Consider the following 17265-nt stretch of genomic DNA (forward strand, 5'->3'; position numbering starts at 1 on the left):
CCATGAACAAAGTTGCAAAAAATAACTAAATACGGAGTTGTACTATTTGATTTCTTGGTAATTTCAAGTTTTGATCATATTTGTTAATGATAAAATAGAGAGGAAGAAGAAGAGAAGATGTTGTTAGTGGTAGAATTATGGAAACAATTGATAACTTTTGGGGAAAAGAAAGGATTGAGCTATGCAAGTTAGTGAATATTGTTTGGAAGGAAAGGGGAGGAGAGATTATGAAATATTTATATAATAAAAATAAAAAGAACAAATAGAGAGTTCATAAAAGTATTAATGGTGGAATTTAAGTTGGCAGTGGGGAGGGGCTTCAAAGAAGATGATGCGGAGGGGGTTGCTGGGTTTGACAAAAAAAAATTGTAAAAGATATTTTTCTTAATTTGCCACATGTCGCATTATGATTCACTCTTTATTCATGTTATAGGCGTTTGAAAGACACGCAACTTGCATTTTTCGGGCAATGTCCATGAAGTGTCTGATAGACACACTTTGAGTATACATTAGGTGTTCAATAGGAAGATGGTCTTATTGAGGTGTCTAAATGGAAAAAGTGTACAAGTTCAAGGGTCTGCTTATGTTAAGCCATAATTGTTAGATACTTTATTCTTTATATACATTTTTTTCCAGATAAATTTAAAATGGTAATTTATGTATTTTTCTTTTAAAATATCTTTGAAAACTGTCTTCATCGTGTATCATCATCCGCATTGTAATTTGTACGGCACGTGTTTGGTGTTAATCAATAAGACTATATAAAAATAAAATTATTAAAAAATAGTAATTGACTTTAAAATAAATGTTATATTTATTTAAATAATATAAATAAATATTATATCTCAAATATGTTATTGTATGTCGTATCTCGCCTCATATTTCTTTACAAATAATTTGTTATCACTTTAGCTATTTTATCATAAAAAATAATAATTGTTGTCGACATTGATAATTTTCATTAAAATACAACATATATTTTAATGAAAAGAAACAAAAATATTTTAAACCTTCTTGCTGAAATTCGAAACAAAAAAATAATAATCTCAAACAAAATAGAATACTATGAAATGAAAAGAAACAAAACACAAAAATATTAAAGAAGGGTTCAATGGAGCATGACTAAAGTAGAAAGAAATCTATATCTATATCTATATATAATATAAAGCTAGATAAAAGATCTCTTTGGCCAAGAATTCTGTTTATTTATTTTTTTCTCATTTTTTTGACATTTTATTTATTTATTGTTTATTATTATTTTACAAATATGAATGTGGCAATTACTATTCCTTTCATTTATTCATATTCTTTAATATAAACTTTAATTGTCGTTATCTTCATTACTCCCATGACTTTTCATGATCATAACTCCTAAATTTTATTACTAATAGTCATGTTCATGATTTCATTTGGTATTCCCTATTGTTATCCTATAAATAGAGGCATTATAATTTTTTCTTACAAAATAAACGATCAAATCTATATAGTATATATATGTGTGTAAAGCCCTCAAATTTGTGTTAAAGGTGATTTAAGATGATTAAGCTAAAAGAAAGGCACAAATATTCTATACTTTTTTTTTCTTCTTTTCGATCATCATAATACTATTTTGAGTTTGGTATTTATTTGATTTGATTATAGGTAGACATCTACAGAAAATACAAAGAAAACAGATGGGTTGATGATAAGAAATTGTAAACAATTATTCTCAAACTCTCTTTTATATTTATTTTTCTTTTTCTTTATGTGTTTGACTAAAGAAGTTATACTCATTGATCATAAGTTTTGCTAAGTAACAAATATATGAGGTATTTAATTATACTGTTAATTTTTTTTTTTAAGAATTTCTTTATGTTTGCAGTATTTGGAGAATGGAGGGGGAGGGGAGATAGAAAAGTGAAATTTTATCAGATGGGTCAAAGATAAAAATTGTAAGCAATTCTTCTCAATTTTTCTTTTATATTTATATCCCCTTTTCTTAGTATGTTTGACTATAGTGGTTATACTCAATTGATCATAAATTTTGCTAAGTGATAAACATATGAGGTATTCAATTATTCTCTTACTTTATTGTTCTAAGTTTCTTTTTTTTTAAATAAAGAATTTATGTATTTTGCAGTATTTGGAAAAGTGAAGAGAGGGGGGGGGGGGGGGGGGNAAAATTAAATTCTGAACTTAAATAAATTCAATTGAAATTACAATTCATAACTGTAAAAATAATATTGTTTCATCATTTTATAGGTATAGATACCCTGATATACGAGGTGAAGAAAATGGAAAGGTGAAACAATTGATTTAAGATTAAGAGCAAGGAAATGAAAAATATATTAATTCAAAACTTTCGGTAAAATTGAATGCTTAACTATAAGAATAATATTTTTATTTCTAAATAGTCATTTTGTGATAATAATTTTATTGCCTCGATGTTACTCTAAATCTCGATAATTTTGTATTTTTTCTTTTAATTTTGTTAATTGAGAGGTAAATATCGCTCCCATGAGTTGTAGTACTTTAGATTTTGATATATTTTGGATTGTAAATTTATAAAAAATGATTGTTAATTTTATGTGTGATAATTATTTGAATTTTATCTTCTTTATTTTTGTTCCACATAAATACACTGGATATGAATCTAACAAACAAGTGATATGCTTTTTTTTCCTATTATTATTTTTCAATTAAATACATGAAATCTATAAATATTATAAAGCTAAATATAGAGAAGTAACGTGCCAACTCTTTATAACTTCCAATTGCATTATTTGTTTTCTCTTCTTCTTAGCATTTTATTCTCCCATTTCATTATATAATAATACAATAATCTCTACTTAATATTATTTTTCTTAATTATTTTAATTAAAAAATCATCTTCATAACTCATGTCATTTTTTAAATAAAATATTTTATTATAATAATATTTATTAATTTTTTGACTTTAACTCACATTAACCTCCAATTGCATTATTTGTTTTCTCTTCTTCTTGGCATTTTCTTCTCCCATTTCATTATGTAATAATAATAATAATAATAATAATAATCACTATTTAATATTATTTTAATTAAAAAATCATCTTCATAACTCATATCACCTTTTTAAAACAACTTCTATTATAATATCATTAATTTTGTGGCATTAACTCACGGTTTCATCACTCATGCTCTTAATATTCTCCATTACTCATATGTTTTTTCAAGTTTATAACCCTCAATAATATTTTACTTATAAATTTTGACACTTATCATAATTTTCTCATTATGAATTTTTATATGATCTCAAATAAAAATGACATGACACATCTTATAATTCAAGAAGTTTCTTTATAATTTTTCTCATTTTTGTGATATTTTTCTTAATTTTTTCATGTATATGCTATAATATTATAAAAACTCAAAACTCACTTCCTTAACTCTCTTAAGTATATAATAAATGTGCCTATGTTAAAGTTGTGGAAACATAAAGAGGTGTTACATTGATTTTTTTCCCCAGTTTTTTAGAAGTAATATTTAATTATTTATTGCTTTAATAAAAGAAGAAAATTAAAGATTATAATAGACCATAAAGGGTCATCATATACAATATTTCAATTTTTATATAAAAGAAAAAACATTCTATAATCTGAAATAGTTGTATAAGTGGTTTATTTAATTTACAAAATTAAAATGTATATGTGTACATATGAAAATTTTATATACTTGATTATCTAAATTTATAAAATATTCTTTAAAAAACTTACTAATAGCTTTCATAATCGCGCGAAGCGCGAACAAATTTACTAGTTTTTAAATAAGAGAGAAGGCGAGCTAAATTGTACTAGTTGGTTAAGATTAATCGTTTCCGTTACACTCTGTTCCGTCTCGTTATCTTTGCAATTTTCACGATTTCAAGTGTTATTTCTTTATATTTTGAATTTTTTTACTAAAATTCTTATCTCCGCCATGGAATAAACGTATGAATATTTTGGTACAATGATTGCCATGGGATAAGAGAACCAATGTGATTTAGCTATCCCACTCTTTAAATGAGATAGTTAGAGCATGTTTGACATTATTGCTAAAAATTGCTTATTTTTAGAAGCATTTTTTTTAAAATGACTTTTTAAAAAAGTGTTTTTGAAAAAAAGTAATTTGTGTTTGGCTAATTCATTTGAAAAGTGCTTTTTTTAAGCAAATCGTGTTTGACTAAAGCTTTTTTAGAAAAAAGCTTTTGGGAGTCAAATTATGAAAAATGGTAAGTATCAATGTACTTTTAATACTAAGATTATTTTATAGAGAGAAACTATTTTAAATATCTATTAGAATTTTTTAATGAAAATATGCATATTCAAAATTTCAATCAATATTATACATAAATATATAAATAAAATATTAATGTAATATTAACATGATGAATTAAATATAATTCAAAATATCAAGAAAAATAAATTTAAAAACTATATCACAAATTAAACCGCTATATACAAAAAATTCACCACAAAAATAAATAAAATCCTTCATATTTTTAACCCTACAAAAATGTTGTTGTTACATTTATTTTTGATTCTGTAAAATAAGCCGTAAAATAATATATAAAATATAAAATAATAATAGTATATAAACATAAAATAAAAAAATATTATATAAAATAAAAAATAAAATTCTTGTATGAAACAAACCAAATTTATGATATATGTTAATTAATTAATAAGGGATATATTGTTAAATATATATGGGAGAGATATTTAGTCTTCAAGAAAATAATTTTCTGGTTTTGCTTCTGCTTTTTTTAAGAAGCAGAAATTTTTAACTTCTTTCCAACCGCAGAAAAACTACTTCTGCTTCCATTTAAAAACAGTTTTGAGAATTTGCCAAACACTATATTTTCAAAAAAAGTACTTTTATCGAAAAAAAGAAGAAGCCTCCCAACAACAATGCCAAATAGGCTCTTAATCTCACCATTTAATGTAAAAATAATTCTAAAAATAAGTAATATCTCAAATCTAACATAAAATAAAGTTAATCTCAAATAACATTTCAAAATTATTATTAACTTATCAAATGTATCAAACAAATCAAGAAATATGAAGTACTCTATGTGCACGAAATATGATCATTTTGAGCCTAATTTTCAAAATAGTTGAATAGTTTGGATTTTTTTGTCTAAATATTTGAACTAGAGAGGAAGTTGTGTATTAAATTCAAAGGCGGACCCACGTGTGGTGTTGAGGGTGCACATGTACCCATTAACTTCGGAAAATTACGTATATATAGGTAGATATATACCTTGAGATAGACATATATTTTATTAAGTACTCAAAGATACTAAAGTCAATTTGGCTTGCGCGAAGCTTAAAAATGAGAAAATACATAATTACCCTATCAAACTTATACGCTTTTTTGAAATAGACACCTTAAATTTGTGGGGGTCCTATTTCCCCACGAAACTATTTTTAAACCATCAAACTATGTTTTAAAATTAGCAAACTTACTCGTTTTCTAGAAAATGACTTTTGATTTATTTTGAGTTATTTTAATTTTAAAACATTTAACTTGCAAACATTTTTATATTTGCTTAACACCAAAATAAGTTTTAAGCTTATTTGATTATTTTTTAAGTCAATCCAAAAATCCTCTCAATTCGATAGACATTTAATTAGTAGTAGGGCTTTCCCTTTGTTTTTTCTTTGTTTGTTTTGTATATCCCCTTCCCCTTGAAAATTAATTCAGCAAAGAGATTCCTGAAAAAGAAACATAAAAATAAAAAAAAGGGGGAGAATTATAAGTAGTAATCTTATTTGGCTGTTGCGTACACGAGATCACTATTATTAACAGAGGAGTATTTGTCCTGATTTTGATTAGTTGAACAAATACAAAAGGCCACGCAATTAATTACACACAGAGAAAATTCACACTAGTGAACCATAGTTTTCCAGTATGGAAAAAGAAAAAGGAAGAGTTCTTCTGGTTTTTGATTAAATGATAAGTCAGTCTTACAGTTATGGATTTTTGGGGGTTTCCTTCTTGAATTTAGCATAATCAGCGAGCAAATTGTTTCTTACTTTATGCTGCATACTCTCCGCCATATTCTTCATAACCTGTTAATTACCACACATATATAAAAAGTCTTTTTGGGACGAACTATAATAAGAAAGTGTGTCAAGTAAATTGCGAAACTAACTAACCGCTTGTGTGACATCTCTGTGAACATGTGGAGGGACCAAAGCAAGCATGGGAGGTGGAGCGAAGCTAATGCTCATATGGAAATGACCTTTGATCCTGTTTCTTCCTCCTTTTCTTCTATCTGGGTAAAGTACACCTTCCATGCTAAGACAGAATTCTGATGGCTTGTTTTTCCCCTCTGTTACTCCTTCTAGATCCCATTTTGTCTGCATAATAATACAATTTAATTAATAATTTATGTTGTACACATCGAGTACTCAGATCTGATCCTTAACTAAATTTGAAGTATATGTACATACAATTTTGAACTCAAGAACCATAGAAGTATGGTTTGGAACGCCAGAAGGGTATTCATTTCCTTTAGTTTTGCATCTAAGTCTCATGTTAACAACTGGCCACGCTGTGAGGAACAAGAAGCCTATCGGTTCCATTTGAATTCTCCATTCTTCCTGCACCAACATACATGTATACTTATATTAATTAACTAATGTGTCATTTCAATTGTACTAAAATAGTAGTAGTTAATTACCTCGTTAAGACGTTGGGTTCCTCTGTTATCTGGGGAAATAGCTTTGAAGACTCTTGGTTTGTCCTCCATGTACCTATCGAAAGATGCCTGTGTAGATAAATGCGTAATTGATCAACAACATATATATAAAAACAGAGGGTGTATATGTGAATTGTGAACGTACATGAGGGGATTCAAAGAGGGGCATGTCAGCTACAATGGTGATTTGTGAATCATAACTCTGTTGATGAGCCTTAATGGGATGGTATTTTGTACGGAATTTCTGCTTTGATGGACTCAACACTAGTACTATATTTCTCTCGAAAAATTGAAAGCCTCTGCTTCTGATTCTACCAGGCTGCAACGTCGCACAAATAGAGGGAACTGTCACTGCCACAACACTTATATTCATGATCGACTAGTTGATAATTTGAGTTTTAAAACCTCTTTTAATTTTGTAGAGCTAAATACACTCTTCTTTCTTCTTCTTTTTTTATGAAAAGGGAAATTCTTTGCGTGCATTTAGAGAAACGGCAAGCGTATATGCACTGTGTTGGGTTCGTTGTCGTCCCTCTTTTAGGTATTTGTTGTTTAGACGCCATCTACTTCACTACTTGATTGTGTAATTGACCTACCCATCTTCTTTTACAACTAAACATTTCCATGTTATTCCACCTGTATAATTGTTAGATACTCTGATTTTTCTATACAGAAGATTATTTTCCGCAAAGGCAATTTATGTATTTTCCTTTTAAAATATCATTGACAAATGACAACTCCTAACTTTTAAACTGAATGAATTACTAAAATTTATTTCCTATAATGTTATAACTTATACCAGTGGTAGTTTTCTTTTTGTTTACTCTATTCGGTAAAAACTTAAAATTCCAGAGTCTTACCTAAGCTACTACCAAGTGTTTGAGCCAATATTTTTCGTAGGGAATTCAAAATATGAAAAAGTAAAGATAATTCAATATTTACTATATATATAAAAACTATTTTTTATCATTTATAAATGGTGTATTTTTTTGACGAAGGCCAACATCTCTACTTGGCTTATCCCCTACTAATACCCCTGAAATTACTTTTTTCTGATACCTCTACACTAATTATCTGGTAAAAAAAAAAGTTACTGTAGAACATATCACGTGAATACATATGCCAAAAGTAGATTTAAAAAAATAAAGGATTTTTAATGTCTTTTACTTAATTCTTTTATATTCAAATTGATTAGAACCTTAAAAGGACTGAGACTTGAAAGATAATGAGTTCCAGTATAATGAACATATGAGTAGTTTCGTACAATGATTGTCACGTGGATAAGATATTTCATTTGAGATAACTAATCTCAAATCAAACATAAATTAAATCAATCTCAAAAAACATTCTGAACCAATTAACCTTATCAAATGTACCAATCAACCTCTTACACAATTTTGTAAAGAAATGTGAAGTACTTTATATGCACGAAATATGATCATTTCGAGCCTAAATTTTGAAATAGTTGAAAAAATTGGACTTGTTGGCTAAATATTTGAACTAGAGAGGAAGTTGTGTAATATTTAGAAATTGGACGCGGATGCGGAAGAAAAAAGGACACGGAGTAGGTGGCACGACGCCGTTTTGTTTCCTCTAAGATATAGAAGGATTTGTTCAGATCAAGATCTGAAGAATCGGAATTCAAGAATTTAGAATCCCTGCAAAAATGTCTTACTACCCGAAAGGCCACCACGATGACGACGGCGCTGAATTTGATGAGTACGATCCAACTCCTTATGGTGGTGGATACGACATTGCTTTGACTTACGGTCGCCCACTTCCGCCATCTGAGGAAACCTGTTATCAGCCTTCCTCAGCTTCTGATGAGTTCGACTATGATCGTCCTCAGTACACTTCCTATGCTGAGCCTTCTGCTTATGGTGATGAGGCTCTTGATAATGAGTACCAGAGCTATTCAAGGCCCAAGCCTCGCCCCACTCCTTCCTATCGTCCATCTGAGGAAAGTCATACTTATGAGCAGCCTCAAGCTGATTATGGGTTTCAGCCTGGGGTGAATCGCCCTGGCGGAGAAAGTGAGTATGAAGAAGATCCCACACCAGAATATGGATCTGGATATGGGAGAAAGAGTGAGTATGAAGAGCCTAAACCCCAGTATGGATCTGGGTATGGAAGGAAGAGTGAGTACGAAGAGCCAAGTTCCGAGTATGGATCTGGGTATGGGAGGAAGAGTGAGTATGAAGAACCCACTCCTCAATATGGATCTGGGTATGGCAGGAAGAGTGAGTATCAAGAGCCAAGTTCTGAGTATGGGAGAAAGAGTGAATATGAAGAACCGACTCCCCAGTATGGAAGGAAAAGCGAGTATGAAGAACCCGCTTCCGAATATGGATCAGGGTACCGGAAGAAGAGTGAATATGAGGAGCCAAGCTCGGAATACGGGTCGGGTTATGGGCGTAGGAACGAATCCGAAGAATATGGATCTGGTGGGTATGGCAGGAAGCCGAGCTATGGACAAGAGGAAGGTGAGAGGCCCAGTTATGGGCGTCCAAGCTACCAGGCTGAGGAGGGCGAAGGGTACGAGAGGCCTCACTATGGAAGGTCCGAGGAGGAGGACTACAAGAAGCCCAGCTACGAGAGGCGTGGTGATGACGATGAGGGCTATGGTCGCAAGAAATATGTGAGCACTCAAACTCAATTTCTCTTCTTTGTATTAATTGAGTTTTTAGCACTTGATCCTGATCCTTTTAGGTTTACTGATATCTATTGCCTAATGGAGATGCTTCAGTTTACAAGTGATTAAACCGAAAGATCATTTGATGATGCTCAACTCTAACCAAATAACTAGATGACGCCTCATTTTAACTTTTAGATTAGATACACATAGGCGATCCTTTTGATTTTGATAGAAAATGCTGCTGGTAAAATGAATAGTTCTTCATTTAGCTCATTGTAAGTAGCTCATTATTTTGTGTTCACTCTTAAGCTCGTTCGGTCTGGAAACACGTTATTCCAGAATTAATTATCCCAAGATTGTTATCCCACCCTCAATGCGGGGATCAACATAACACTATAATCCCGAAATAACTAATCATGTGATAAGTTATCCTGCGATTTAATTCCAACCAAACATGGAATAAACTCATCCTAAAATTAATCCAACGAGCGCTTAAGTCTTAATCCACACTTCTAGCAAAAGAAAGTGAAGAATAACAATGGGGTTAGGGGAAGGCACATATTGCCATATTGTGAACTACAAAAACCTTAGTGTGTTAAAGACATGTCTGTGATTGTCAAGTCTGTTATGAATTATGATTAGAGTTGAGTTTTTGAAGTTCTTACAATTGAATCCATTACATATGTGAAATTGCTGGTGACAATTTATGTTGTGACAAATAGGATAAATATATTTGTCACAACTCAAATTGTCATAATTAGTACTTTTGGGGTTATTTTCGTAATTTGACAAGGATGGATAGATAAATTCACATTTTTTTTTGCATTTAAAATGCCCTCTAAATTTTAAATCACTGAACCAACTCCTAAACCACTATCCGATTTTCCAAAACACTGCCAAGGAATACAACCCCAAGAAATAATCTTGCCCAAAAAATAACCATGTCAAATTCAAACGGTTGTCTTCCATTTTTTATCCACTCCAATATTCTATCCACTATATTTCAGCCAGCAATAGTCTTGTTCCAATCTTTTTGTCTTCTAGTGTTGTTTCTTAATTCCATTCTTCTTCATTTTCAGCATCTGATTATTTTTTTTCCATCTCTCTTTTTGTTCATAAATTTCATCTCACGAGCTAGTATGCCTATGTTGTTTTTAAGGGGAAAAAAAGAAGGTATATACTTAACTTGACAAAAATGTGCAAAAATAACCATTGAAATTGGTGGAAGCTTGTATTGAAAATATGGTAGGTATGAGGATGCTGTTGAAGCTTTAGAAAGTTAGAATGTTTGAATAGATATAGTGAAATTATCTGAGAAATCATCTCGTAATTCAATAGTGGATGAAAAGAAACTAATATTTAATGAGCAACACATGTCTATGTTAGCAATAATTTTGGCTGGAGTTGTTTTTGGAAAATTATTGAAACATTAATTTGCCAAGTAAATTATTTGGGCGATTTTTCGAAAAGTAAATGGAATGTTCTTTAGCCCTCAAGGCCTAGCTCTAGTGGCAAAAGGTGGAGGATTTGTGGCTTAGGTTGCAGGTTCAAACTCCACACCATGCAAAGTAAAACCCCGTATTCAAGTGGAGAAGGATAAAGGGGCGGACCCATTATCCACCTAGTTTAGAAGGTTGTGATTGATCGAAAGGGTGGGTCGTGACAGATTTCTGGGTTATAAATTTTTTTTTAAAAAAAATGGAATGTTCTTTATTTTGTTTATTAATTTAGGATTTTGTTGTATTTGAATTGGATTGGGTCATGTATTGGGCCTGATTTTTTTGATTGGGCCCTGGGTTATTCTTTCATTTTTGAAGTAGTAAATTATAAATAAAATAAACAAAAAATAAAATGAATTGACTTACCTCGTTCCCCGACTATAACTCAATTCATTGTCTCTTTTTTTATTTTTGTGTACCGAGACTTTATTTATTTATTTATAAATTTACTACAAAAAAAAGAATGATCAAGGGCTAAAATTCAAAAAACCAACCCCAATACATGATCCAATCTAATCTAGATACATCAAAACCCTAAATTAACATAACAAAATATGGGTGTGTTTGCAAAGCCACACTGGTAATTAGATTTGGTGAAAACTAAGTTACCAATTTCAAAAAAAATAAAATTAGATTTGGTGTAACTGGGTATAATTACAGTGTCTGATCTGTTTGTTTAGCCAAGTAATTACTTGATCAGCAGGTAGTTGGTGTAATTGACATGGATAATTAAACTCCAATTTCCAAGGAGGGTTATGAATTGTTGGTAATTACAAGCTAATTACCTTCTAATTTTTTCTTTCTATTTTCATTTCTATTTTTTTGTTTTAATTTATTTTCTATTTCTATTATTTTAAATTATTTTTATTTTATTATTCTGAAAGTTTAATTTTTATTGTATATTATTTGTATTTCATTTATTTCTCATTCTCAACCTTTACTTCATGTGATTCTATGTAATTTTTCGTATTATCTATTTTTATGCCATGTTTATTTATTTCATTGACATAATTTTGCTAGCATTCTAATTCTTAAATTAAAGTAGAAATTCATTGTTGATTAAGATTATAGACTTACGTTTTGCTATTCTTTTAAATCATATTTATGTATATGTTATGTTGAAATTTGACATAAGAGTATATGTTAAATTTTATTTTTTTTAATTTAAAACTTATGTTATATATTTTTAGTTTCATTTGTTCTCGTAATTACACTAATTTCAATTACCAAATGACTTTCCAATCCCTTATGAACATTCAATTTATCTTCCAAAAAATCGCCCAAATGATTTACTTGATAAATCAATCTTTCAATAATTTTCCAAAAACAACTTTAGCAAAAAATATTGCTAACATAGAGACGTGATGCTCATTACGTTGTAATTTCTTTTCATCCACTACTGCATTACGAGATGATTCTCGAATTATTTTACTCTATTTATTCAAAGATTTCAATCTTCTAAAGCTTTAACTGCATCATCATACCTGTCATATTTTCAGTACAAGCTTCCACTAACTCCAATGTTTATTTTTGCACATTCTTTCCAAGTTGAGTATACTTGTTTTTCCCCCTTAAAAGCAAAATAAACATACTAACCAATGAGATGAAATTTACGAACGAAAGAGGGAGAGAAAATAGCCGGATGTTGAAAATGAAGAAAACAACAATGAAAGACAAAAAGATTGAAACAAGAGTATTGTTGGAAGAAATAGAGTATTGGAGTGGATAAAGAACGGAACAGAGTTATTTATTGGGCAAGGTTGTATTCCTTAGGTAGCGTTTTGGAAAACCGGGTGATGGTTTAGTGGTTTAAAATTTAGTGAGCATTTTAGGTCCATCCGTACAACATAGATTTACAGGCATGTCAAGCGTGAGGAAAATGCATTATCCACTTGTTTTTGTTTTAAGATTTGAACTCTTTTCCAATCCATGTGATCTAATTGGCAGGGTGAGGACAACTCCGACGACGATGACGAGGAGAAGAAACATCGCCACCACCACCGCAAACACTACGATGATTGAGCAGAGTGCTTTATGATCATCTGAACCAGATTAATGCCATACTAAAAAACTATCACTACTAAATAAAAGTTGGCATGTTTGTGCAAATGTTTTTCTTGCGTGTTTGCTATGGATGTACTTTTTTTGTTATTTGTGTGAGGTATATTTTGCTCCTCTTTACTGAAAAACAATATTCCAGACATTTGTCAGGGTAAATATGCCATGAATGCATAAACTCTGTGATTGATCGTTATGTTATATGTCCTGGATCTATGTTTCTAGTTTTCATTGTGCTCTTTTAATTCTGGAAGTGAGTATGCGAATTCATTTGACTGAAATGGATAATATGGTTCTTCAATCTACTCAACATTGGTAATTGATTTTGGGTATAGATAGGTAAATCCCAGCATCTCATTGTTCAACAACAAAAATTACTCCTCAATGTGTTGAAATTGTTACTTATGTTGGTCCTTTCTTGTCAATTTTAGCAAATTGCCCAGCAGTTCCAAACTATCTTTAGTTGTATCCCTTCGAGGAGATGCTGCTGCTTTATGGGTCAAATTTGGGCGGGTTGAGAATGGGTAATAATTCAATCCGTTCATATTTGATATGGGTAAAAATGGATTGGTTAACAAATGGGTTGGGTAAAATACTAGTTTACCCATATTTTCATGAGTAAATAGTACTCTACTTGAGAATTCAATATAAAATAAATTTACGTAATAACAAGGGAAAAATATTTTTAATTTCAAAGCAAATGAATAGTTGCATTTTAGGACTAAAACATGCTTAATGCACTTTAAGCAATGTCAATACTAATACATGATTTGCTTATTTTACACTATTATTTATTATCCAATATAAAATTAAACAAATAAAAAAATATAATTATAATTAACAAAAGAAATGTACATTTAAAATATATATTTCTGAAGAGCCAAAGACTTCACTTTTTTTATTATAGAGAAAAATAATTAGTTCTATAGAAGAACATAAAAAGGAAGAGAAGTTACAACTCTTTTTAGTGATATCTTAAATTTTGAGTGAATAAAAGTTAGAAGCTTAGCCCATTTGACTAATTCATATTTTACCCATGTAAAAAATACTCACCCAACCTATTAAAATATGGACCGGTTGGACGGGTTACCAAAATATGGGCTCATTTTGCCGATACTGATCCTTCTATTTCATTTTAGTTGTGTTTACGAAGAATATTTACATCAAATTAATAGAAGCATAGAGGAATGATGCATGCATGCACAAAGGTTTTTCTAAGTTAACCGTGTTTTGTTCCTCATTAAGTACATGAAAATGTGCTAGTCTCTATTTAATAGTAGTATTTTGTGTTTGAACGCAACTAATAATTGCATGAAATCTGTATTTTAAATAAACTTTGACAGTCTGATAATGGTTAATTGATGCGTGTTCTTGTATTAATTTTTCAAATGATAAATAATTGGAATTCCATTAAAGTTCATTTATAAAATAGAGTTCGTATATGGTTTCTTCTAAATTTAAAAAAGACTACAAGAGGGTGGGAAAATCTTTTATTATACCAAAAGAGGATCAGTACACCTAATTTCTTCGTTCACTTTCATCTTTGTTAGGTACGACATACAATTTAAAAATAGTTACCGTAAATAAATTTAAGAAAAAGAAAACAAAAATACTTCTGATTTATTAATTAGTTAAGTATATTTATTTAAGTTGTATGATGTAACAGTATATTTTTATGGCGTTAGTTCTACTAAGCACATTAAAATAAAGTATGAACAATATAAGCTCTTTACAATTATATAAATATTGATGATCACTTCTCTTCATGAACACAAGATTTTGAATGGAATTAGTCCTCGTGGGATGTCTAATATGTCGAAGTCAAGCCAAATCAAATGCCAAATTTGCGCTTACGGTCTGAAATTAGTTTATTTTGTAAAATATTTTTTATTAGAAAAAATAATCAAAAAAATATTTTATGATGAGAAATAATTTGTATTTGACTAATCAATTTATTTTAAAAGAACTTTTGAATAACAATTAGTGTTTGATCAAACTTTCAAAAAATATTTGTAAGTGTATTATTTTATAAAGTGTTTTTTCCCCAAAAATATACCCTTAGAGAAAATTATATTTTTTATATTCTGAAAATAATTTGGGTTAAAAATACTTATTTTCTTCTGAAAGCTTAATTAAACACCTCCCGACTAGTTTGTTGCTTTGTACTTATCTCCAGTATACATCATTCTATTGTAGAGTAGGCGACCAATACCACGGACCTAGACGCAGGGAATTATTTATTTATCGTTACGATATCAAGTCATCTTTATTTATTTTAAATAGGTAACATATCTTAATATTTAAAATTCATATTCCATTTTTTATGAATAGTTACTTGAAAATCTCTTTTGGCTGATATGAATCTATAAAAATTCATTCACATTATATTATCCGTTTATATAAATATAAGTTGACGAAAAATTAATTAGAAGGAACAAGTCCTCGAGGGCTGGCTATTGCTTCATTTAATACAGCTGATTATTTAACTTGATGAAGTTGAAATTGTCAAAAAAAGAAAGAAGGAAAAATACGAATAGATCTTAATATATGACAAATATACAAAACAAAAGCATGAAATGCTAGTATACTTTAAAAAGATACATTCAATAAAATGTTGGGTAAGAGGTCAAGGGGCACCATGTACAGAAATATTCTAGTCTAAATCTAAATTACTGAAAAATAAGAAAGTAAATGGATGTTAATGCATGGAAATTAAAGAAAATAAGTGGAGTTCAGAAGAAATTGAAGGGTGTACGTAATGGAAAGAAAGTGCACAAGAAAAGTAAATATACATGTCTTATACCCTTTGGGGTGGCCCAGTGGTTTGAGTTTGGGACTTCCATGTTGGAGGTCTCAAGTTCGAAACCCCTTGCCAGCGAAAGCAATGGTTTGCCTTTTGGGTCGAGCTCGTCGCACCAGGCTTGCCTAGTGCGGGTTACCTCTCCTATGTGGTTTGCGAGCTATTGCATAGGAGCGGGAGTTTTACCCTGTGCGCACCCAAAGGGTAGCGGCTGTGGGTTTCCCTTGTCATCAAAAAAAAAAAAACATCTCTCATAGCTTATGACGAGATAAATAAAACCCATTCATCGAAGAAATTTTAATAGAAAATATTTTATCTTTCAATAAATATTACATAACGTAAATCTATAAATATCAAATATCAAAACGATTATACATAAAAGAAATTAAGTATCAATTGACTAAGGGGAACGGAGGGAAAAAACGTGAAGAGTGAAGAACCAAAATAAACGTACAATTTTTTCTTAATTAGATGGAGTAACCAATTGGATAATGAAGAAGAAATGCAAACCTATAAATAAATTAATGCTAATATATGACTTTCTCAATTTTGAGATCAATTTTTATCCAATTTTCTCACGTATACACAAAAAAGAAAAACATTTTCGTCAACATGTACTAATAACGAGTTTTGAATATGATTTTTTTTTTATTGAAAGCCTGCAGTTTTATGCGGTCATCAGATGGGGAAAAAAAAACTGTCCTACAATTATCCATATTTTCTTCCCTTGATATCAGTTTGCACTTCCAAACATGAAACAAACCAATTCCGTGGAATTTTTTTAAAAAACTTTTCTTTATTAAAACCGGCAAAAAAAAATAAATAAGAAAAATAAAAGTATAGATATATATCCACTTACAAAATATAGTATGCCAATTTGCAAAAAGATGCAATGTATTGGCTAGAAGGAATCAAGTCGGTAGCAAGTAAAGTGATGAATTGATGATATGACTGTTCAACAAATACATCATTTAAGAACAAACTTGACCAGTAGCCTTGTCAAAATTAATAATTTTTTGGTTCATAATTAAGTACAAGTCATTTGTTAGCTGATTAAAAGTACAATTTGTAGTTATAGGTGTTAGTTATGCATATATTTCCCTCATAAATTACATACGTCAGTTATGAGGATTTCTCAATTGCAAATCAAACGTCACATATATTTTTTATCTATAAATAATTTATTTTTCAACTACTACTAAACATGATATAATTTAATATAAAATTAATATATAAATAACTTGTTTCATCACTGACTACCAAACTAAAAAGTAGGGGGGGGGGGGGGGGGGGGGGNGGGCTTTCTATTTTATGCAATTCAACTTGTCCTAGATTATGGGTGTGTTCGGTATAAAAGGAAAATGTTTTTCATGAAAAATAATTTTCTAGAAAACAAAGTAGATTTTTGACTTATTTTCTCATATTTGGTTGGTGAGTAGAAAATATTTTTCGAATTTTTTTTTTAGTATTTGATTTATGAATGAAAAATATTTTTGAGAAATATCTTTTATTTTTACTAGAGTAGTTGAAAATATTTTTAAAAAACAAACTTATTTTTTTTGGGGGGTGG

At 29.9% G+C, this 17265-nt stretch overlaps 2 protein-coding genes across 2 annotated transcripts; one reads left to right on the top strand and one right to left on the bottom strand.

Annotated features, from left to right (window-relative positions):
* Positions 1-5855: 5855 nt before the first annotated feature.
* Positions 5856-7162, bottom strand: LOC125849477 (uncharacterized). The gene is made up of 5 exons (XM_049529561.1): positions 6849-7162; positions 6686-6772; positions 6456-6605; positions 6159-6362; positions 5856-6071 (listed from the first exon to the last, which is right to left on the bottom strand). Exons 1-5 carry the CDS (start codon positions 7074-7076, stop codon positions 5973-5975), a joined length of 768 nt encoding a protein of 255 aa, XP_049385518.1. The 5' UTR covers positions 7077-7162; the 3' UTR covers positions 5856-5972.
* Positions 7163-8249: 1087 nt separating this feature from the next.
* On the top strand, positions 8250-13126 carry LOC125847106 (uncharacterized protein At5g39570). Its single transcript, XM_049526807.1, has 2 exons — positions 8250-9341; positions 12785-13126. Exons 1-2 carry the CDS (start codon positions 8370-8372, stop codon positions 12857-12859), a joined length of 1047 nt encoding a protein of 348 aa, XP_049382764.1. The 5' UTR covers positions 8250-8369; the 3' UTR covers positions 12860-13126.
* The last annotated feature ends 4139 nt before the right edge of the window (positions 13127-17265 follow it).

Source organism: Solanum stenotomum, chromosome 12 (assembly GCF_019186545.1).
Source record: "Solanum stenotomum isolate F172 chromosome 12, ASM1918654v1, whole genome shotgun sequence".
Classification (NCBI taxonomy): Eukaryota; Viridiplantae; Streptophyta; class Magnoliopsida; order Solanales; family Solanaceae; genus Solanum; species Solanum stenotomum.

Excerpts from the sequence above, each read along its gene's own strand:
- LOC125849477 (XM_049529561.1), bottom strand. The coding sequence starts at position 7,076 with ATGAATATAAGTGTTGTGGCAGTGACAGTTCCCTCTATTTGTGCGACG. Across the intron at positions 6,773-6,848 it reads CCCTCTTTGAATCCCCTCAT|GCATCTTTCGATAGGTACAT; the intron begins GTACGTTCACAA and ends TTATCTACACAG. Across the intron at positions 6,363-6,455 it reads TGGTTCTTGAGTTCAAAATT|ACAAAATGGGATCTAGAAGG; the intron begins GTATGTACATAT and ends ATTATTATGCAG.
- LOC125847106 (XM_049526807.1), top strand. The coding sequence starts at position 8,370 with ATGTCTTACTACCCGAAAGGCCACCACGATGACGACGGCGCTGAATTT. Across the intron at positions 9,342-12,784 it reads GCTATGGTCGCAAGAAATAT|GGTGAGGACAACTCCGACGA; the intron begins GTGAGCACTCAA and ends TCTAATTGGCAG.